Source organism: Xiphophorus couchianus, chromosome 6 (assembly GCF_001444195.1).
Source record: "Xiphophorus couchianus chromosome 6, X_couchianus-1.0, whole genome shotgun sequence".
NCBI classification, from domain to species: domain Eukaryota; kingdom Metazoa; phylum Chordata; class Actinopteri; order Cyprinodontiformes; family Poeciliidae; genus Xiphophorus; species Xiphophorus couchianus.
Window position 1 is genome coordinate 6,185,572 of NC_040233.1, and position 21,843 is coordinate 6,207,414.

Consider the following 21,843-nt stretch of genomic DNA (forward strand, 5'->3'; position numbering starts at 1 on the left):
TGATAGCAATATTCTGAATTTTATCCAGTAAAATTAATTAGCTGATGAAAAACAGCACTGTCTTAAAATATAACGATATTACAACTGGATGTAGAATTAGCATTTTTAAGGGTTTGAAGAAACATTTTACTTTACATTCCAAGATTTTTTTTCTTTTTTCTGATTCTTCTTTTTCTTTCTTAGCTTGCAGCTGTGCTTCTTGGCTGAAGAAAGTTTTCAAAATCTCAGCTAACACAACAACTTTACAGTCCTGCATTTTGATTCTCCAAATCTCCTGACAGCTTGTTAAAATATTGATCACCAGTTACTGCTTTCCTTAGAAAACTACGCAGGTTTCACATTGAGGTACAGAACCGCATACACACGGTGTGTGTGTTTGGCACTATGCTATAAATGAGTGGCATATAGGCTGCTTATACAATCATCTTCATAGCCTGTCTAACCTTTTGCAGTTACTATGGAAACCTTGGCACAAAAAAAAAAAAAAATCAGGTTACCATGAGCAGGTGCATATGAAGTGCAATGTGATTGTTTGTACCCCGGTGTGTTGATGCAATCTGACTGCAAGGCTGAGAGACAACATGCCCCTTTACAGTGTAATTAACTTCATCTGGAATGGTAGCCTTAAGTACACTTAATAAAGTTTTTAAGTGCAAGTTTTTTCCCCTCCCATGGAAAAAATTAAAAATGTAAAATATGTCATCGGGTGCAAAAGAGCTAAAGAAGTAGGACAAGTTGCACGCTAAAGTAAAGAGGAGACTGTACGTGTGTGATGCCCTACAAGATGGCAAAGGCATTTTGATGCACTGCACCAAATTTAGAACAAAACACCTTAGAGCCCCAGACCACATCACTATCCTCCCACCTGCACCCCCTCCCTGCAACTTGTACTTCAAGACTAAAAACAAAAAAGGCAGAACATCGAGACCACAGCCCAGTCTAACACATAACATGCATGAATACAAGCACAAACTCTCTCATGTCAACTTAAAACATGCATCTTGTTCAAAATGCACTTAAGGCAGAGCGCCAGTCTGTTTGCATGTATATTAAAAATGATTCGCTGTTGTTGACTAAATGTAAATGTGCGGCTTCTCCCTTCCTGCTCAGGATGCGGACAACAACTTTCAGCCATTTTTTATTTTATTTATTATTTTTTTTGTCGGGATGTTTGTTGTTGGAGCCTAACAAGAAAACTGTTCCCAGGTCGCCGCGGAGCGGCGGCTTCCGGTGAACCCAGAGCTAGTTTGGAGGAGGGTAAAACGATCCCAGATCAGTGTCTCTGTCGGTGTCAAGCCTGCTCTCGCGCTCGCTCGCAGCGCCGCCAGCCTCGCGATAGCCTCGTCTACCGACACTGGAATCAAAGCTCCGCTCGCGAGCTGGATGCTGCTGACAGGCGCGCGCTGTGCGGTCATCATGCAAAGGTTACACTGGATCCGTGTCAAGAAGCCGCTCCCCCGCAGGACCCTCTGGGGCGACAACATGCGAGACGTCTAGCGGCGACGAAGACGGGACTGACGTCTCTCCCCTTACTCTTCTCCCAGGTTTTCTTGTCTTTTCGCGGTCGTGTTCGGCTGCGGCAGGTGCCAAAAAAACAAAAACAAAAAAAAAAACGATGAACGCGATAAGTTCGAGATTTCCGCGAACGGCAGTGTGTGCTCTGGCTCCTCTCGGCGGTAAAGTGGCTTCATGAGTGTCCAAAGTAACAGTGGAAGTGGTGGTGGAAGTTTGGAGGCGACGCCATCTTGGTCGCAGCTCTCCTCGTCCCCTACGATTTCTCAACAACACATAACGGCGACCGCAAAGAGCAGGGAAGGTACTGAAACGCCTCGCCGAGGGCTTGACCCGCTCCCGTTTTAATGAGAAGGTGTCATTTTTATCGTGAGACGGAGGCCTTTTCGGTGGTTGGGAAGCTAACGTTTTGCTGAGGGGGAAAAGAAAAGAAGAAGAGAGAGAGGAAAAAATGGATGTGAAGTTCACTGATGCCGTGAATTGGAAGCCAAACGTCAGCTGTCAGTTCAGTTTAATGCCAGCTCTAAGTAGCAGCGAGCTAAATCACCATGTTTCCTCAGAGGCTGCAGCTAGCTTGTTGACTTGTTTGTGTAGCTTCCAGGTTGAAGCCGTATCAGTGTTGCACTTAGTATCATTTGCCTCCTGTCACTTTGTAGATAAACAACGTAAACTGTGCATGCATCTATTAATGCATAGTTCTGCACGTCCCTGCCATTATTATTATCATTATTAACACGACAGCAGGCCGCTAATGGTACTTTTCAACTAGTTAGTTTTTTTTGTGGATGCATCTGTATTTTTCCTCCGCCTTGTTTTTTGACGTATTTTTTGTGTATGAGGGGTTCGGGTGGAAAAGTAATTTACTCCTAGACAGTGTGGATGGATAAACCGTGATAAGTGGCAACAGCTGGTTTTAACGTCACAGCTTGATCCATTAGTAATAAGGGGCACGATCTGCAACGTTAAAATATTCAGAGCTTTTGTAGTGTTGACAAGTTGATTTCTAAGAAATGTTATATTTTTTTGTCAAAACTGTTCGAGTGACATACTGTACCTCGACGAAAAGAACCCAACAATGAAGCAGTATGAAGCTCGAGCTGCTTTGCATTTCAATCAACCCCCAAATCACTTTCTATTCTGTCCGAGGGTAACCTCTGCTACGTGCTTCATAAGGGTTTCATAATCTCCATTATGCCTTTTAAGGCCTGCCCCAGTGCCAGTAGCTGTGTAAAGATGACAGCCTGGAAATGTCCAATAAGGAAACAAACACTTGGAGCAGTAGGGAGCAGAGCAGCTGTGTTACCTCTCCTCTGTGTGGAAACTGGTTGTACCAGATCAAAGCCCCCCGTCATACAGGCACACATGAGTTTCTTTCTACATGTGACAGGCCGAACGTAACTGTGTGTCTGGAATACGGCTCACCACTGATGATTGTGATTTTTTTTTCTAAAGGTATATCTGGGCTTTTGCTTAGCTGGAATAGCCTTTGTTTATTTTATTTTTTTTTTAGCAGTGTAAGCGCCACTGATGCACACATGTAGCATTTTAATTAGACATGCTGTGAAAGGCCTGGTTGTTTTTGCTTTATGCTTCTTTTTTTTCTTTACGAGTTTAGGTTAACGTAGTTCTAATTGTACAGCTTTAACTCTGCTATTCTAGATGCTTCTAGCGTCTCCGGATGCATAAATGTCAGTGTCTTGTGTGGAGCTGTTGTTTTGACTGCTTGGTGTGATGATACCGTGGGTTAGCTGGTGGAAAGTTTTTGTGTGGACAGACTGGAAGGCTGACTTCACCCACTCTCGCCTTTTCGCTTCCTGACTTCCCAGTGCTGCCGTGACCTTTCTGCTCAGTTTGGAAATGCTCTGACACTAATCTGCTGCACCTTCCACCACACACATTCTTCTTCTTCTTCTTCTTTTTCTTTTAAAGAACCACCTTCCATCCATTTGGTTTTTACTTTTCTACGTTTACTTCCTACTGTTGACATTTTCAGGTCTATCTTGAGTTGATTTTCTATTGTATTTCTTTTGTGTGTGTGTGTTTGTGTGTGTCACTGAATTGACTAAAATGGCAACACCTGTATGCTTTTATAACAGGAGCGATGGAGGAGCTGCACAGCTTGGACCCCAGGAGACAGGAGCTGCTGGAGGCCAGGTTTACAGGAACTGTCAGCGGCAATACGGGAGGCAGCACTGGAAGCGCCAGTGGAGGTGCAAAGGTAATGGCAGCAACCCCACCTCCCCTCATAAGACTGCTTATGAGCTGATATGTATTCAGTATGTTTAGATTCCTCATACGAATGTAACAAATAGAGAAGCAACAAAGAGTCGGCCAGTAATTGGTTTTCCGCTGACTAATTTCGTAATCGATTAATACAGACTCCAAATAAAGGCAATTTGCTGAAAACCCCCAAAATATTCAGAGTAGTAATTAATTACCAAAACTGTAGAAAAAAAAATCTACATTTTGTATTTAAGATAAAAAACACTTTGTGTAAATATGTTCTACCCAAAACTCCTCAAGTGGCCTAATTTAGCTTCACCTGGTAAAAATTGACTAAAGGAACGCTACATTATTACATTTTAGGCAATAAAATATTTATATTCTTATTTTAAACATAAGCTGAATTGTGTATTTTTAGTATTGAACAAAAAGGATTAAGCTGTTCACTAAATAATCTGTAAAATGCACCAATATTTTATCCAGTTAATTCAGAATAATTGATAGAATAATTGATTACTGCAATAATCATTAGTACAGAGATGTAAGAATGAAATTTAAACAATATTGTATTTTCCATGGTATAAGATGTTAAATATTTTGTTATAGAGAGTAAAAAGTATTTTTTAAAAATTAGCTGGAAGGCTGAATGTATTACAGTAAAACTGCCCATTCCTCCCACACTGACTCTAATCGCTAATATAAGATGCTAAAGACAGTTTTAAAATGTCAACCCTATAATCATTTTGTATTTGTTTTAAATTAGTGAAACACTGGCAACTCTCACAGACACGGTGTGACATAATGTCTCCTCTGAATATAAATAATGACCACCCACAGTATGACGGCTACAGAAGCATTTGATATGCTGTCCTGTTTTTTCTTCTTATATCACTGTGTTATAGTTTTTGACAAGAGATTATACTCGGCAACTCTAAACTTTGCAAAAAAACCAAAAACAATCTGAAATCAGTTTGAGCATTCTGATTCGTGCATCTCTTGTAACAAACATCAGCTCAATTGAAAATTAATCCATAATAAAATAGTCTCCACTTTTGGTGCATTTAATGAATGGGGGGATAGGGGAATACTTGTAGCTCACCGATCAAAGCTAACAGGAGGAAAAATTACAGATTTCAATCACATACAAATCGATTAGTGCATTACTAGAGACTACTCTTTTTCATTTTAGACACTGGAACCTTATTTAAATACATTTTCTCACGCTAAACGCTCCATGATGAAATGGTAACAAGTGACGATTAGCTTAAAATCAACTTCAAGACAAAACACTCAGATGCACGACTTCAGCATGATCCAAACTGTATTCAAAAGACTAAATTTAAAGCTACTTTAATCCCAGAAATAAAAGTCCAGCCCCAGCTCCCCACGCTGGAAAATCAAGTTAAAGGTTCCCGTTTTCCTAAAAAGGACTCTTAAGTTCCTGGAAATGTTCATGCGTTGGGGGAGAAACGTCAAGTGACACACCTACTCACTAAGAATCTGCATTCCTGTCAGGCGTGTCAGACTGCAGGCCTGCCGCCAGCGCCTGTTTCTCTATTCTGCGCGTTTCTGTAAAAGTCACTGAGCTTGCACAACACACCTGTACAGACTGTTCTCCCGTTCGCTGACCTGTGTGTGTGTGTGTCTCTCTGCGTAGGGTCTGGCTAACGAATCCTCAAACCACAGCTACGGGAGTCTGGGGTCATCCAGTGACAAGGAGTCGGAGGTAAACCCCACACACAGAGATCTTCACGCACGTCCTTTCTCACGCAAAGACACAAAAGCTGAGTTTCTAACATGTACGCACACATAAAGTGTTGTTATGCACCAGCCGCTCTTCGCTCTGTCTCTCCCTCCACTTCCACCTCCACCTTCTTTTCTCTTCCTAGAACTCTGATTTGAAAAGAGGGAGCTCCCCTGCCTACTCAGTATGTACTCTTTCTTCCTGCTGCTCTTTCCTGCTGAACACCCTGCACTGCGCTCTGCTTTGTTAGGTAAAACGCAAGGGATTTATGTTTTTTTTTTTTTTTTTTGTCTTTTCTTTCTCCTGCTCCTTTCATAAAATATCGATTGTCAGACCCCGGAGAAGAAGCACTCCGAGTCGTCCAGGGGCCGGAAGAGGAAAGCCGATACATATTCTGAGAGCAGTCAAGGTATGTTGCATTAAAATGCTGGGATTCACGCTAACTTAATCACCCAGCAGCTTCCTTTAAAATGTAATAAGGGTTTAAGCGATTAATTGATTATTGGGTTGTCAACTCGTTTAGAAATCAATTAATCCTTAACTGGAATATACAGACTCAAAAAAAGCCATTTGCTGAAAGAACAAGATATTCATAGCAGTGATTAAATCAAAACTACAAAATACTGACATTTTGCATTTCATGATTAATAAAAAAATTTAAAAAACGTGTAAAAAATTTTAACCCAGGACTCAAGTGGCAGAGTTTTAGCTTTATCTGGCTCAGATTCTTTAACAAAAACAAAATCTCATATTAAGCACCGTTTGCAATCTAGTTAGTAATTGGTAATGCAAAACATAATCTATAGATGATTACAGGAATGTTATGTTGTTGCATTTTAGGTAATAAAATGTTTAATTTCCTATTTAAAAATGGAAAGGAATAGTTTTTTTTGCTTCTTTTAATGTATTTCTAATAGTGTTTAAAGGAGGCTTGAGTATTTACCCCAAATATTCAGAATGTGCTATTTTTCATATACATAGGATTAATCGATTAATCCTCCTAACAATCGATTAATAAATATAATTCTGCTGTTTGGTTTCCAGGGAAGACTTCTACGCGTGGGCCGAAGATCAGCGACTTCTTTGACGTGAGTAATTCATTTGTTGTTTTTTTTAAAAGTCTGGAATCCTGATCATTTGAAGCTGAATGTTAATTTGAGGGTTTCTGCAAAGTTTCAGGGAGGAAACGGCTCCAGTCCGGTCAGAGGCCTCCCATCGGCTCGCCGCTCCCCACAGAGCTCGCAGTCGGCCCCGGGCTTAATTGTACGCGTCTCCCTAAGAGTTAAATCGGACCGCAGATTTCTTGTGCGGCGTGTGCGCGACATCGTACCGTTTCCCTTGTGTGTGTTTGCAGATCCGTCAGAACAGCTCCTCTCCCACCAGCCTGTGTTTCGCCGAGCACAGTCTCAAAGCTTCTTTAAGCAAATGTGTCCAGGTTTGAGAAGAAAAAAAAACCCATAGCACACTTTTTGTTTTTAGATCATTCACATCCTTTCTCTCACTGCGGGCCAGCGGACGTCTTAGAAGTATGTTTCTGTTGCCTTTGCAGACGGAGCTGACGGGCCTGAAGCTTGCGGCCCTGGAGAGCAACAAGAGTCTGGACCTGGAAAAAAAAGAAGGGCGGATAGACGACTTGCTCAGAGTGAGTTCTGTCTCTGCAGTAAAATGTAGCAGGGTTCTCGAGATTCTTGAAATGTTTGAATTTCAATTAGGTGTTTGCAATATTTGGAAAGGGTCTGATTTCTTTAAATGTTGTATATTCAAACTGCAAAGTTTTGTAATAAATTGCAATCTTAACGTTTTATTAAAAACCTACATTTAGAAAGCATTATTCACAGTTAAAATCGTGTATTTAAAGATAAGAAGACACTCACGTTTTTTCCTCTCTGTCTGAAGTTAAATCAGACCAAATGTCTCTTGGGTTAGGTCAGTTAGAATGACCAAAATAATTTCTTTCTGATAAATGCCAGAAAATGAAGCAAAAATATTTTCTTAAAGATTTTTTTAGAACTTTCTCAAACCAGTCAGGTGTCCAGAGGGTCTAAGGGAGACAGTTTGCTATATTTTGGATTATTTTATCCCTGCTGTAGAATATATAATACTATCAGAAGACATTAACAATACCAGCGGGAAAAGTGTACGAACTCTGATTTAGTGTTCTCCCACTTCATCATACACAGGTAAATGTACAGAAACATGTTCTACTGCTTCATAAATCCAGCACTTTGGCTGGAAAGCTGGGACTTTATAAGCAGCCATCTCAGCAAAGTTTCTACGTTTAAAAAATTTTTTTTTTATCACATCTAATTGTTTCAGATAATTAAAAAAAAAATCCTGACACCAGACAAAGATAACCTGAGTAAAAATAGAATGTAGTTTTCAAATGCTGATTTTATTATTCTACAATAATTCTCTCAGATTATCTTTGACTAGCAACAAAGCTAGCTTCATCTGAAACCTCCCATGTCTGAAACATGTTATGAGTGCGTCATAACACATGCGTACAGAAAAGCAATGTAAGCAACTTTCACACTGACGATCACTTTTTTTCATGGACGTGAAAATGGGTGTGATTTTAAAAATTATCCTTCCTTGGTGGATCATGAAAGTCCACCTACAACAGGCATCTGTTATGGTTCAGTCAAGGCTGCGATCTGATACGTGGGATCGGGTCGGTTTCATGACGCGCCTCTCGTCTTCGTTTGTAACAGGCCAACTGTGACCTTCGGAGACAGATTGATGAACAGCAAAAACTCCTGGAGAAATACAAAGAGAGACTCAACAAGTGCATCACCATGAGCAAGAAGCTGCTCATAGAGAAGGTAGTCTTCACATGCATGCCCCACCTTCACCTGAGCGACGTCCTTCAAATCAAGGGAAATTGGTGTCAGACGTTTGCAGTACATTTGTGCAGCAAAAAGTTTTGTTTGTCCCTCTTGTCATTTTAAAATTTTTTAATAAACGTTCCTAGAGACCATCAAAGGTCAACCGGCCCCCTCCAGGCTCCCACTTACGAAATCAAACAAATTTTGTGTCAATCAAATGTGCAGCAAACATTTTAGCTGCACAAACATAAAAAGCTTATTTGTATACATTTTGTTTGTGTAACTACTGGAAACCTTTATTTTAATCTTAAGAATTAAAATGGCACAAATTATGTAGCATAGTTATGTAATAAAATTACAAGAATAAAGTCAAAAAAAATACCAGCATAAAGTCAAAACGTTTTGAGAATAAAGTTGTGATATTCCAGGAATACAGTCGTTCTACGAGAATAGAGGCGTTGAATTCCGACTTTATTCTTCTAACATTATGACTTAATTTTATATTTTATACTTCATCATACACAGTTGATTGACACAGTATTTTGTTTGATTTTGTAAACGCGGACTAGCTGGTTGACCTTTGTGACCAATTTTATTTAATTTGAAGAAAGTGGGAGGCAGACTTCACTCTTGTACCACTTTCTGCATAAACGTTATTGGAAAGCGTCATAGCTTACCACTGTAACCAAGTTTAATGTTTCATTTATTCAATGTTGTTGTTCATGTTGAAGATGTCTATGTTGAAAGGCTCTTCTTATTTGTTGTGTTTTGTACTTTTTGGCGTTGTTCTTCAAGGCCACAGATCTTTGAGGGTGTGTGGGGTTCCCCAGTGTGTAACTCTGTTTTCTTTGAGCTGGAAGAGAAACTCCATCCTCCCTCGGCTCATACCGCTGGGAAACCTTCATCTTGTCTTGTTTTCGTCCAACAGAGCACCCAGGAAAAGCAGTCGAGTCGCGAGAAGAGCATGCGGGACCGGCTCCGACTCGGGCACTTCACCACGGTCCGACATGGCGCGTCCTACACGGAGCAGTGGACCGACGGATACGCATTCCAGAACCTGATCAAGTGAGGATTACTGTCAAAAACATTGTTTCCAAACGACCTCAGCTTCTGCTTTAGTTGTAATTCTCTTGTTTCGCTTCACAAGATCATGCGCCTGTCACTTTTTTGGGTTGTTTGGATCCTAATTTATCATCTCTTTTGCTGTTTTTCTGTCGCCCAGGCAACAGGAGAGCATCAACCAGCAGAGGGAGGATATTGAGCGGCAGAGGAAGCTGCTGGCAAAGCGGAAACCTCCGAACCCGGCGTCCCCCTCGCTGTCGGTGGCGTCCACCTCTGAACCGAAGCAGCGCAAAACTAAAGTGGTCAACGGCAACGACTCTGACCCCTTCCTCAAGCCTTCCCTGCCCCAGCTGTGAGTCCACAAAAATAACCGTCTGCCGTAACGGGAAGATGCCGGAACGTACAGAACGGGGTGGCCGCTTGCCGACTATTTATACTTGCTTAAAATCGCACACACTTGATTATATACCCTTCTGCTGCAGAGTATCAAAGTCTGAACTGAATTAAAAAGCACCGGGTGTTTTGAATTAAATCTTTAATACGTTTAGTGAGCGTTTGTTCATTTTCAGTCACCCAATTCAGCTCGGTTTCTCCCGTTTCGACAGACTGACCCTCGCTGAGTACCACGAGCAGGAAGAAATCTTCAAGCTTCGGCTCGGACACCTAAAAAAGGTCAGTCGTAGAGTAAAGTTGCAGAAAGCATCAGAGATCTATAATTCAGGAGGGAGAATCTGTAAATAGACCTACTAAAGGTGGTCCACTCCACAATTTGGTCTTTACAGAAGAGTGGGGAGAAGAATTACCAACATACAGGCTGTTCACACATTCTTAAAAAGGCTTAAATTCATGTATCTAAAAGTAAGGTCTTAAAATGTTTTGAATAAATGTTTTTTAAAAGTCAGTTGGCCTTAAACACAACAATAACAGGTCTTAAGTTTTGTCTTAGCTGGACTATTTAATCTAGAGTATTCTATATGTATGTTTTTTCCTGTGGGGCTTTTGAGGCTAACTCACTGCTAGCATACCCTTGCTAACTAGCTATCTTCTTTTGTGTCTAAAATGGATAAATGTAACTTTATTGCCAATTTGCTGAACAAAGCAAGACATGCTTTGGAATTGTAGGTCGGAACTGATGGAAGAACAGTGGAGCTAAATACGTTGTGACGATGAGCAATAAATCGATTAATTGCATGACAAATGTTTACGTGCTCGATTCCTGCAGAAGAATCCTGAGCTAAAACTTTATTTTCTCTGCGTTTCCTGCTGCGTCTGGTCAGGAGGAAGCTGAGATCCAGGCGGAGCTGGAGCGGTTGGAGCGGGTGAGGAACCTTCACATCCGGGAGCTGAAGAGGATAAACAACGAGGACAGCTCAGCGTAAGTCCACTAAATATAGTCTAACATTTCTGTAAAACCGCAACAACAAACCATAAAACTCTAATCCTCACGATGATATTAAAAAAAAAATCAGTCATTAATACATTCTTCATATTCATCACTTGTAAAGAGTTTTAAAATCCAACATAAAACTCCAGTGAATGTCCTTCATCTAGTCTTGGAAATTACTCTGTTCAATCACGATATTCTCTTTGAATTGTTTTAGATGCTCTAGTTTTAAGCAGATTTTATTGAGTTGTTCATAGAGCAGAAGCTGCTCAAAATGTGTCCACGTGATGAATCTGAGTTACATTTTACCAATTAAAGCTGTAGTTTGGCTCTACAGATCTGTTACCTGCAGCGAACAGCCATTCCAGTGAAATCAGAACCTAACAGGAAATCTAATAAAGGAGTGGAGCTAAAAGCTACTTAGAGGAGATCAAAATCAAGATGGCAAAAAGTCGTCTCTTTTCTCACAGCTTAAAGTTGCTTTATTTTCTGACATCTTGATGGCTGCTGCAGGTAAAGACACTGATAACCAAGAAGTACTACTGACCTAATGAAATAACACCAGGTCCCACTTTGTTGCAGATTTAGTTTCAGAGAAAAGTTGTATTTGTTTATTATAATGTCTTCCTCCAACAGTTTCAAAGACCATCCTACTCTGAACGAGCGGTACCTGCTGCTGCACCTGTTGGGCCGGGGCGGCTTCAGCGAAGTCTACAAGGTACCGCCTGCAAAGCTGGCGTCTCTTGTTTGTCTACTTATTTTCGTGTGAGTTTGCATCTGGAGACAAAATGTCTGTTCTTTTTCGTCGCATGGAGGCATTCGACCTGTTTGAACAGCGCTATGCAGCTGTGAAAATCCACCAGCTCAACAAGAACTGGAGAGAGGAGAAGAAGGAAAATTACCACAAGTAGGTGTCTGCACACATTGTTCCGTTTACAGCAGACGGTTACGAGCTCAATCAGTCAGTAGCACGCTGCCTTGAACTTTTCCGCTTTTTGTCGCACCACAACCACATTTTATGGGAATGACAAAACGCAACGCAGAATAAGAATAATGGGTATATGGCTTAGAATTTTACACAAATAAAAAAAATCTGTAAATTAAACACAGTGCAGCCAGTCGTACTCAAAGGCAACCAGATTTTAAAAAAATCACCTGTATGTAATTTAATACCAGTATATATGGACGCCTGAGGGATTTGTTAGGGTTTGGAGGAAAACTAATACTGCATACCATTCTCTACATACCTCAAAGAAACATGGTGGGGCTGCTTTTCGACAGCAGGGGTGGAGAGGTTGGTCAGAACTTAGATGGGGAAAATATCTAACATGGCTGAAGTTTACAAACTCAAAAAAAGACCATTTGCTGAAAGAACAACACACTGAGCTAAATTTGAACAACAAATATATACATTTTGCATTTAAAATAAAAAAAATCTTTGTATTGTCTACCCAGAACTCAAGTGGCATAGTTTTAGCTTCACTAGTTCAACTTCTGAGAAAACAAAAAATCTCTTACTAAGCACCTTTAATTAATCAGTTAATTCAAAATTGATCAACAGAGTAGCCCTACACAGTATTGATCAGTCTAGAAGCAAATGCCTGAACCGGTCACATGTTAATGTAAGAAGTTGTTTGTTTGTTTTTTTTGCTACAGATGCATTCTTTGCTACAAATGATCAAGTGTACATTAAAGAAATGCTGTCATTGCAATTTAGGCAATAACATTTATTTTTTTATTAAGAAAATTAATTGATTATTTGCATCTTTTAATGCATTTCTAAAATTGTATAAAAAGGCTTATATAAAAAAATCTGCTGAATATCCCAATTTGTTTTTTTTTGCCGATTGTCAGAAATATTGATTAATCAATAGATTAATAAGTAAAATAACCGTGAGCTGCAGCCCAATTATTTGTGTAGTTGAGCTGTTTCCCTGCGCTGCAGCCCTTCACATAAACACAGAAGGAAATGGGGTCAGACAGAAACTGGATGAGACGTTTAGAATGACGAGGCTTTGGTGGGGTGGAACGGAAACCAGTTCTTTCTACAGATCCAGTTAGATCAGAGGACTGGATATATATATATATATATATATATATATATATATATATATGCATGCACAACAAGCTTGCCAAATTTGATTTAGATGACAAGCATGATCATGTTCATTCCACTTTACAAGTATGTAGTTCTTTATGATGAACTATCACCACTCAAGCATGTCTTCAATTCAACAAAACATAAGACGACAAAATTGGCATTCATTTCTTTGAGACGGCACCGTTTGAATTCCCATAAACCTGCATTTTGAGGTTCTGTATGAATAACCGCGTGCAGTTAAAACATAGGATTGGTTCTAATTTATGAACATATTTCATTCCGATCACGCTGGACGCATGCTAATGTTGTATCTAAACGTCAGGAAGATAAGCGCTTCTCTTGTTGCACACACTTTGACAGGCATGCATGCAGAGAGTACCGGATACACAAGCAGCTGGACCATCCCAGAATAGTCAAGCTGTATGACTATTTCTCCCTGGATACCGACACGTGAGTTCACCTCTCCCGACTCCAACATCCTGAGGTTGCTTTGTGTGTGTTCGGGTTACAGCAGCAGCCATGTCTGAGAGTATTCAAACACATCATGAGATGTTTGTATGAACATGCTGAATTGTTATCATAGAAAATAGATTTTCTATAAATATTACATAGAAAGTATAAATTTTTTAATGCATATTTGTTTAGCTTTCTCTTTACATTCATAGTAAATACGACCACATTTAGCAACCGACTTCTACTTGGAAACAAACCAAAATCTGCTTTTATTTCATTTATTAAACCTTTCTTGATACAGCAGTCATTTTTAAAGAGAGTGACCCAAATCCTATTATTGCTGAGAACAGGCAGAATATTGCTCATTGTTTCTTCATCTGACCCCGAAATAATTTGCAAACTGGATGTTTCTTTACTTGTTTAATTTGAATGATTCTATGCTTAGTTTATTGTTGAGCAGTGGGGAAAAACAATGTATTTTTAGAATTCTTTTTGTGGATTAGGAATACTTTTGACTTTTGGCCTACATGATAAAGTTTGGACACCCCTGGTTTTCGTCATGCTTCTTTAGGAGCAGAAAGTCCTGACCTCAACTTCTGTCCTACAAACGGTGAAGGAGTTCAAATGTCTGGTGTTATGCAGCAAGCCTGTCTTTCCAACTCTGGAAAGACAAGTTGGAGCAGCATGCACTCTCTGCAAACACTTCTGCACTGCTGTTTGCTTTTCGACTCTTAAATAAGATTTATTCTCTCGACTAAAGCCACGTTTTTTTCTTTTTTGTTGTTGTTGTTTTTGTTTCAGGTTTTGTACTGTCCTCGAGTTCTGTGAAGGGAACGACCTGGACTTCTACCTGAAACAAAACAAGCTGATGTCAGAGAAAGAGGCCCGCTCCATCGTCATGCAGATCGTCAGCGCCCTGCGCTACCTCAACGAGATCAAGCCGCCCATCATCCACTACGACCTCAAACCAGGTGCGTCGCGTGTCTCTTTCTTTGCCGAACGGAGCGACCGGGAGCGGCGAGTCTGACTGCGGTTACTCTGCACAGGGAACATCTTACTGGTGGACGGTACCGCCTGTGGGGAAATCAAGATCACAGACTTTGGTTTGTCCAAGATAATGGACGACGACAACTATGGCGTGGATGGGATGGACCTGACATCACAGGGGGCGGGGACCTACTGGTGAGACGCGCGCTCCAGTTAGGGCTTAAACAATTAATCGAGTTTAATTATTGAAATAATCGTCAACTAATTTAGTGATAGATTAATCGTTAACTGCATTATACAGACTCTAAAACATGCCATTTACAACACATTTGGAGCAGTAATTCAGCCAAAACTGCAAAAAATATATAAATTTTGCATTTTAGATTAAAAAAAAAGTTTTTTGTCAGTAAGTATGTTCTACCCAAAACTCCTCAAGTGGCAAAGTTTTAGTTGCACCAAATTCTGTAATGATCTCAAATTAAGCATGTATTTTATCCTATTATTAATTGATAAATCAATAAAATAATAACCAGCTCAACCCTACAATGTATTGAAGTTAAGCCAAGCAGGAATAGCTGAGCATGAATAGACATGTTGATGTTAGAAGGTTTTTTTTGGCTGCAGATGCATCCATTGCTACACATACACAGGACTGCTGTTGCATTTTAGGCAATAATGTTTACTTTCTTATTTTAAAAAGGAATTTAATTATTTATTTATTTGCCTCTTACTGTACTGCTAATATTGTATAAAAGAGGCTGACATAAAAAATCTGCATAATGTGCCACGTTTTTTTATTCGATTAATCGCCGGAATAATTGATTAATCAATAACTGAAATAATCATTAATTGCATTAGCTGCAGATTTCCTGCACGTGAAGAGAGATTGCTTATGAAAGCCCTGCATGAAGTGTAAGGGGCTGCGTTTATTGTTCTAAACACGGCCAAAGGCTGCAATCTGAAATGTCTATTTAAGAAGCAAACTCTCCATGAAAATGTCTGTAAATGAGGTTTTTAAAGTGTTTGTGTTGTACGTGTTCAGGTACCTCCCACCAGAGTGTTTTGTCGTGGGGAAAGAACCACCTAAGATCTCCAACAAGGTGGACGTGTGGTCGGTGGGGGTGATCTTCTTCCAATGCCTCTATGGACGCAAGGTACCACCACGTAGTGTTCCTGCTGTCTTCCATGTGGTTGGTAAAAGGCTCTGGAGCTGGGATGACTCTTGTTTGTTTCACTTCTGCAGCCGTTTGGTCACAATCAGTCGCAGCAGGACATCCTCCAGGAAAACACAATCCTCAAAGCCACAGAGGTCCAGTTTCCAGCTAAACCTCAGGCCAGCACAGAGGCCAAGGTGACCCACTCCCACTTTTATGGTTTACAGCTGTTGTTACCATTTCTATCTATTTTATTTATTTATCTTTTTTTTTAGCATAAATGGGGTTAAATGCAAAAGGTCTTCACACAACTAAACTAGTTGTTTTATATTTTATCTTCTAAATCTTGTAGATGTTTTTGGTAAAAAAAAAAAATTAAAAAATGACATTTTCTCCATTTATGCAGAACGGGAATTGGTTCCACATTCAAAGGTTCTCAAACTCTCTCTGTGCCACTCTTTAAAAGTAACGTTTTTGTGGAACTTTAGTTTTTAAATCTTTTACATCTACAGTCTGTAGCCTTTATAACCAAAAGAAACATTTTACTGTTAGGTCAGCAAAAAATAAAAATGAAATAAAAACTTTAAAGCAGCAAATGTTACATGACTTTTAGAAAAAAAAACCCATTTTATAAGTTTAGTTAAATATCTACATTAGAAAATTTGCGGGGCTCGTTGTTTTAAAGAAATATAGTTTCATCTCTATGTCTAGGATTTAAAATAAAGAAACATAAATCTTTGCAAACAGAGCATGGATTTCTTTTTCCTTTTAGGATGGAAAACAATGTAAAATGTTAAAAAGCGAGTCGATTTAAATACATTATTGGCACTTTTAATGCAATTCTTTGTGAACATTCACGTCAAATATTGCAGCCGTTTAAAAATCTGCATTTGTTGTTATATCTCTATTTAAAACATGAGCTGGTTTTTATTTTTGTAACTCATTCTCTACATGAATGTATTTTTCTCATTGATAAAAGGTAACAAAGCTGAAACATAAAAACTTTGTGAACATTTCTCATGAGCTCCAGCCTCATAATCCCCAAAACGATTAATTGGATTCTTTTGCACTTCTCTGTCAGCCCAACCTATGTTAATGAAAAGCCTTCTTCAGTGTTTGTTTGCTTTAAACTTGTATCAGTTTGTCACCAAGCACCATGTTGGCACTAACTGGTTTTACAGCTTTCCACTGGGAAATTGTTTACTTGGGTGTGAAGTGAAACCTACTTAACTCTCGTTAGCTTTGATCTTCAGTTACCGACTGAAGAGACACAGGTCTATAAATAATTAGTTTTTGTGGTTTAATTTAATCCCAAAGACTGGGCTGTAATTTATAACAACTGGTTGTAGTTAAATTTCAGATGTAAAATCAAATATTTGGATTTTTTTTCTCTGAATACTTGATATATTTTTTTATGTTATTTAAGAACAAAGTAAAAATTTCAGCAGATTATTCACTGCGGTTAATCACAGTTGATCACTATGCTGGTTGTGGTTTGATGGAAGAATAATCCACCGACTAAAATCTTTAGTTCATCTCAAGTATCAATTTTGTCTTAAGTCTAAAATTTGAACTAGATATATTTCTGTTTTCACTATTTATATAATTTAACCAGGGATGGAACGATTAATCGTGATTAATTAATCATTGAATTAATCGTCAATTAATTTAGTCATAGATTAAACATTAGCTGGAGTAAACAGATTCAAAAAAGGCCAACTGCTGAAAGAACAACATATTCAGATCAGTAATTAAGTCAAAGCTGTAGAAGAAATATCAACAATTTACATTTAAAATACACAGACAAAAACTGTCCTACCTTATCTCCTCAAATGGGATTTTTAGCATCACCGGTGTGAATTCTTTAAAAAGACAAAATGTCCTATCAATCACCTTTTACAGTCTAATTATTAATTGGTAATTCAAAAATTAATCAAGGAATCTATAAATGATTAATCATACTGTAGGGGAACTTTATGTTGTTACATTTTGGGCAGTAAAATGTTTAATTTTCCTATTTAGAAATAAATCTAATTGTTTATTTGCGTCCTTTAGTGTATTTCTTTAATATATTGTATAAAAAAACGCTCAAGTGGTTAATATCTGCAGAATGTGCTAATTTTCATATCTGATAAATCTTAAGTATAAACGATTAATCGATTACTAAAATGAGCCCTAAATTCGACTGAAAGGTTTGTACAAAGCTCATCGCTGTGTTCTCATCCCCAGAACCAGAACCAAACGAGGACAAGCAGCTTTCAGCTTCTATGCACCACAAATTTGGAACAAACTTCCAGAAAACTGTAAAACAGCTGAAACACTGACTTTCTTTAAATCTAGACTAAAAACCCACCTGTTTAGAATTGGATTTGAAACGTAATCAATTACAAATTTATTGATGGAACCTGACTTAATGTCATGGTTTGATTGTTGATTCTATGTTGCTTTGTGTTTCTGTGTTTGTAATGATGTAAAGCACTTTGAAATGCCTTGCTGCTGAAATGTGCTATACAAATAAAATTTGATTGATTGATTGATCGCAAAGTAGGTGCAGTTCTGTCAGAATCTGACAGAGCATCCGTAAAAATCGATCTAAACGTCTCGCCTGAACCCACAGCATGATGCTGCCTGCTTGAACATGCATTAACAAACGCATAAGGTGAGTCACTAAGAAACCTTCTTCCTCTTCTGTCCTGCAGGCGTTTATCCGGCGCTGTCTGGCCTATCGCAAGGAGGACCGCTTCGACGTTCACCAGCTGTGCTCCGACTCCTACCTTCTTCCTCACATGAGACGCTCGAACTCATCCGGCTCGCTGCAGCCCACCGCCTCCACCCTCCCCACCTTCTGACTGGCGCCGCCCTCAGGTCAACCTTAACACAGGATTGTCAGAGTTGGAGGACAATAAATGAAATGTGGACCTTTTTTTTGTTTTCTTTTCCTCCCCCTCTACGTTTCAAGAATGGACAATTTAGCAACGAGTAAAGTGGGGGGGGGGGGGGGGAATGGAAGATGGAAGAAGATGGAAGGACATGTTCGACTGAACATAACGATGACAGAGAGAGAGAGAAAGAAGAGGGAACTGGAGAAGCCAGAACAGAGAGTGAACCAAGTGTTTCTGCTTTAACCCTTAGAAGAATCCAAAATCAGTATATGACCTCCTCTAGTTGCACTCTATGTATAGTAAAATACAAACCAGATGACTGTAAACGCAAAAGCATCTGCGAGCAGCAGTGGGTGTGGAAAATACTCCCTTCATTTCAAACGAAACAAAAAAAAAAAAGACAGAATAAATCGTCCCGTCTCATCGAGTTTCCTCTGCACGCAACGGGGATTCGTTTTCAAAGTGATGTAACCCTGACGGGGGAGGAGGGGGTTAAATTTGCACTTCCTGTCCCAATCGGAAGCAGTTCGGGTCTGCCGAAAGTGGATCTTGTCTTAAATCTTTTTATTTTCTCGTTGTCGTCCAGGCAAGAGTCCGAAGGTCCGAGAAGCGACATGTTGCGACGCAGTTTGGACTCCATACGGACGCAGAGTCTGTTGTACATTTCTCACTATAGCAGATGTATTCTAACAAGGCTTTTCCCCGCTTTGCTTTCTAAGTGTCCTCCCCTATCTGTTTGTTTCCTCTCAAAAGCTGTTCTTCAGTTCGCTGCTAGCTATAAATGTTGCTTTTAGTTTATTTTTGACAACGGGAATGAGTTTTCACCGCGCGTCGGCCGCGTACTTGAACTTTTCAGAGGAAATTTCCAGAACCTGTCGTTTTGAAAGAATGAGTTGGGTTTTTTTTCCTTCTGCAGCCAACATCAAAATGTCTCCTCAGATTTCTGTTTGCTTACTGACTTCCTTAGAAGACCTAGTGTGCTCTGTCGTGAGGAATATTCCCGCCTGTCCCCGTGCCAGAGGAGGTGAGAAAAGTTACTGCGTTTTATTAACTTCAGCTGGATAACAAATGGATATATCCACACAAAAAAAAATGTTGTCATGGTGTAAATAAAAACAACTCTTACCTGTTTGGTGGTGTCTCTTGACGGCACATTTGCAGACCCAAAAATATAAACCTGGATTCATTGTTTCCCAACTCCGTTCACTTTCATTTGGAAAAATTTCAACCGTCATACAACAGTATGGCTGCTTAAGGCTCCAACACCACAAGGGGGCCCCCAAGAGCATCATTTGATTTTATTTTCCAGTGATTGCACGTTTTGCAAATCTGTCCCAAATTTTAAAAAACAAAAGATATAAATGAAAATCTGCTTGGGCCTCAAAAAAGCTTGGGCCGGCCCTGGCTGTCATCTCAAAGCGTTACATGTCCAAAACGTCCAACTCTGATTCAGTTGGAAGGGATCAACTTTTTCTTTTAAGTAAAGCACAATCATACAGTCAGATTAAAGGGAGTGTTTTTAAGTGGTGTAATGAAAGAATGTGAAACGATGGAGGTTCGATACCAGCATCATGAACTCTGATTGGACAGCCGCAGAATCAGTCGCATAAAAATCCAGACAAGAGTCACAATAGCGAACTCTGCAACTTCACTGCTACGGAACAGATCAAATGGAAAAAACTAAGATTTCTTTTTTGCCTCTCTTGAATTTTTCATAAATTTTAGGGATCTATTTCATCTACTAAGGAGAAATATAGTATGATCTCTCCTTAATCAAACTTTAAAGCTGCAGTGTGTAAATGATGTTTTTTACTTGTTTAAGTGTCACTATGTTACGGCTAATCTTGGAGAAAAAAAAAATCAAGCTCCTCTACCTCCTTCCTGTTGTCCTACTACCACCAGCAGAAAAACACCAAGTCAGAAACGACCAATCAGAGCCAGGAGGAGCTCTGATTGGCTGCTTGTTTACTAAAATGTACCCTACCATGAATGCTAAGGCTAGTTAATATTGCCACCGATTATGGCGGATAAACGGTGTTTCTCTGGCATTAGCACATTAAGCAGTGAGTAAACGAGCTTGATTAACACAAATCAAAACGGCTTGATTTTTTCCCCTCACAATTATGTACATTTTGGCGGTGTAGGTCATTTTAAAATATAAATAAATCACACTTACACTAGGTAAACTAATAAAGCACACAGTTGTCAAATATAACATTTTAAAAGAGGTGCATGTTTGAATATTGACTGATAACTAGTCATCTTTTCTGTTTCACCATCTTGTGTGTATATATATCCAACCATTAGATTGACTTGCAACAGTCCTTCCTGAATTAGCATGTAGCGGCTGCGGACCGTTGATTGCATGGTTTCTGTTGCAAGTCCTCATATTAAGCAGGCGAGTGGAAACAGGAAGTGACCTGCTGCAGACGCTGGATCCGTGTGAACAACCGGCTGATCGATCGGAGAAACGGAGCAGGCATCTGCAACCTCTGTGGCTTTTTGGGTCGCTCCTCATAATTTTGGCAGAAAACGGTAAAGAATCAATGTTTTTAAAATTGAGAGATAAATTCATGTGTTTTCCAATAAATTTCCATAATAGAATTACACAAAAAGTAGCAGTAATATATATATTTTTTAATCCATTTCTTTTTTTTTTTGGCAGTTTGGAGACTTTGTTCCCACAATTTTCCTGAAATATCAACATAAAGAAAATGTTTACATCATCTTTTTTTCCCTAAAGTGTTACATTTTCCCTTTATTCTTAAACCTAAAATAAATAAATGTGTGGTTCTTATAAAATAAATTTCCTATATCATATATATTTTTTTATTATACATTTTCTCCCAAAATAAATAACACGTGGTTCTAAATGAGTTTTAATCAGGCATCTTTGGGGCAAAAGAAAAAAGTGCAATTTGGATTTTAAAGGTAGCAGACCACTAAATAGCGCTTTATGAAGCACTAAGACTACGAAGCGCTTCACAGTACAGTCATTCACACAGATGTTGGATAGAAAGTCCAGGTTTACACTATTCGTGAGTAAATGTGACTGCAGAAAGCTACTATAGATTCTACTCGAACTTCTACTTAATGAGTTTATCAGCTTTATTTTTGTCCGCTTTCATACAGCTGCTAATAAAGTCAAAATGGTGCTGCTATTGAATGAGAATGTAGAAATAAGAGCAGCTGGACGCGGACATCTGCCGATCATCTTTAATCTTATGAATTTTGAACAAATGTACAACTCTATTCATGGCCACTAGGAGGCACTGCACACACTGAGCTCATTAAAGTTGCTACTTTCAGATCTTGAACATTTAATTAGGAAAATTAATGTAAGGTCAGATAAAATAACTAGGACCACGATGTGGAAGGAAACAAGAAAGTTCAGGATTTGAAGGGAAAAACCAATGAATTTACAGTCTGGGAAAATACTTAGAAAACAAAATTATAGAACAAAATCAGAATGAATATCTGAACAAATCTGAAGTGAAATTGAAGCAAACTTTAAAA

The 21,843-nt window shown here is 39.1% G+C and overlaps 1 protein-coding gene across 6 annotated transcripts; it reads left to right on the forward strand.

The window, feature by feature from the left end:
• Window positions 1–1,268: 1,268 nt before the first annotated feature.
• LOC114147110 (serine/threonine-protein kinase tousled-like 1-B) lies at window positions 1,269–19,457 on the forward strand. Of its 6 annotated transcripts, none has more exons than XM_028021663.1 (22): window positions 1,269–1,816; window positions 3,609–3,730; window positions 5,393–5,461; window positions 5,625–5,663; window positions 5,813–5,888; window positions 6,524–6,567; window positions 6,659–6,742; window positions 6,834–6,914; window positions 7,029–7,121; window positions 8,191–8,301; window positions 9,233–9,369; window positions 9,527–9,718; window positions 9,972–10,038; window positions 10,644–10,741; window positions 11,387–11,468; window positions 11,566–11,657; window positions 13,212–13,301; window positions 14,106–14,275; window positions 14,351–14,486; window positions 15,334–15,445; window positions 15,535–15,642; window positions 18,145–19,457. In XM_028021663.1, the coding sequence occupies exons 1-22, from the start codon at window positions 1,690–1,692 to the stop codon at window positions 18,292–18,294; spliced, it is 2,280 nt and encodes a 759-aa protein (XP_027877464.1). In that variant the 5' UTR covers window positions 1,269–1,689; the 3' UTR covers window positions 18,295–19,457. The 6 variants fall into 6 exon arrangements, with proteins under 6 accessions (XP_027877464.1, XP_027877463.1, XP_027877467.1 ...); XM_028021662.1 differs by having other exon boundaries at window positions 1,270–1,816; window positions 6,653–6,742; XM_028021666.1 differs by having other exon boundaries at window positions 1,271–1,544; window positions 6,653–6,742.
• Window positions 19,458–21,843: the final 2,386 nt, after the last annotated feature.

What these genes read in the sequence shown, in the direction of transcription:
- LOC114147110 (XM_028021662.1), top strand. Translation starts at nt 1,690, where the DNA reads ATGAGTGTCCAAAGTAACAGTGGAAGTGGTGGTGGAAGTTTGGAGGCG. An exon ending in CCACTACGACCTCAAACCAG is followed by an intron (nt 14,276 to 14,350) that starts GTGCGTCGCGTG and finishes TACTCTGCACAG; the next exon opens with GGAACATCTTACTGGTGGAC. An exon ending in CAGGGGGCGGGGACCTACTG is followed by an intron (nt 14,487 to 15,333) that starts GTGAGACGCGCG and finishes GTACGTGTTCAG; the next exon opens with GTACCTCCCACCAGAGTGTT.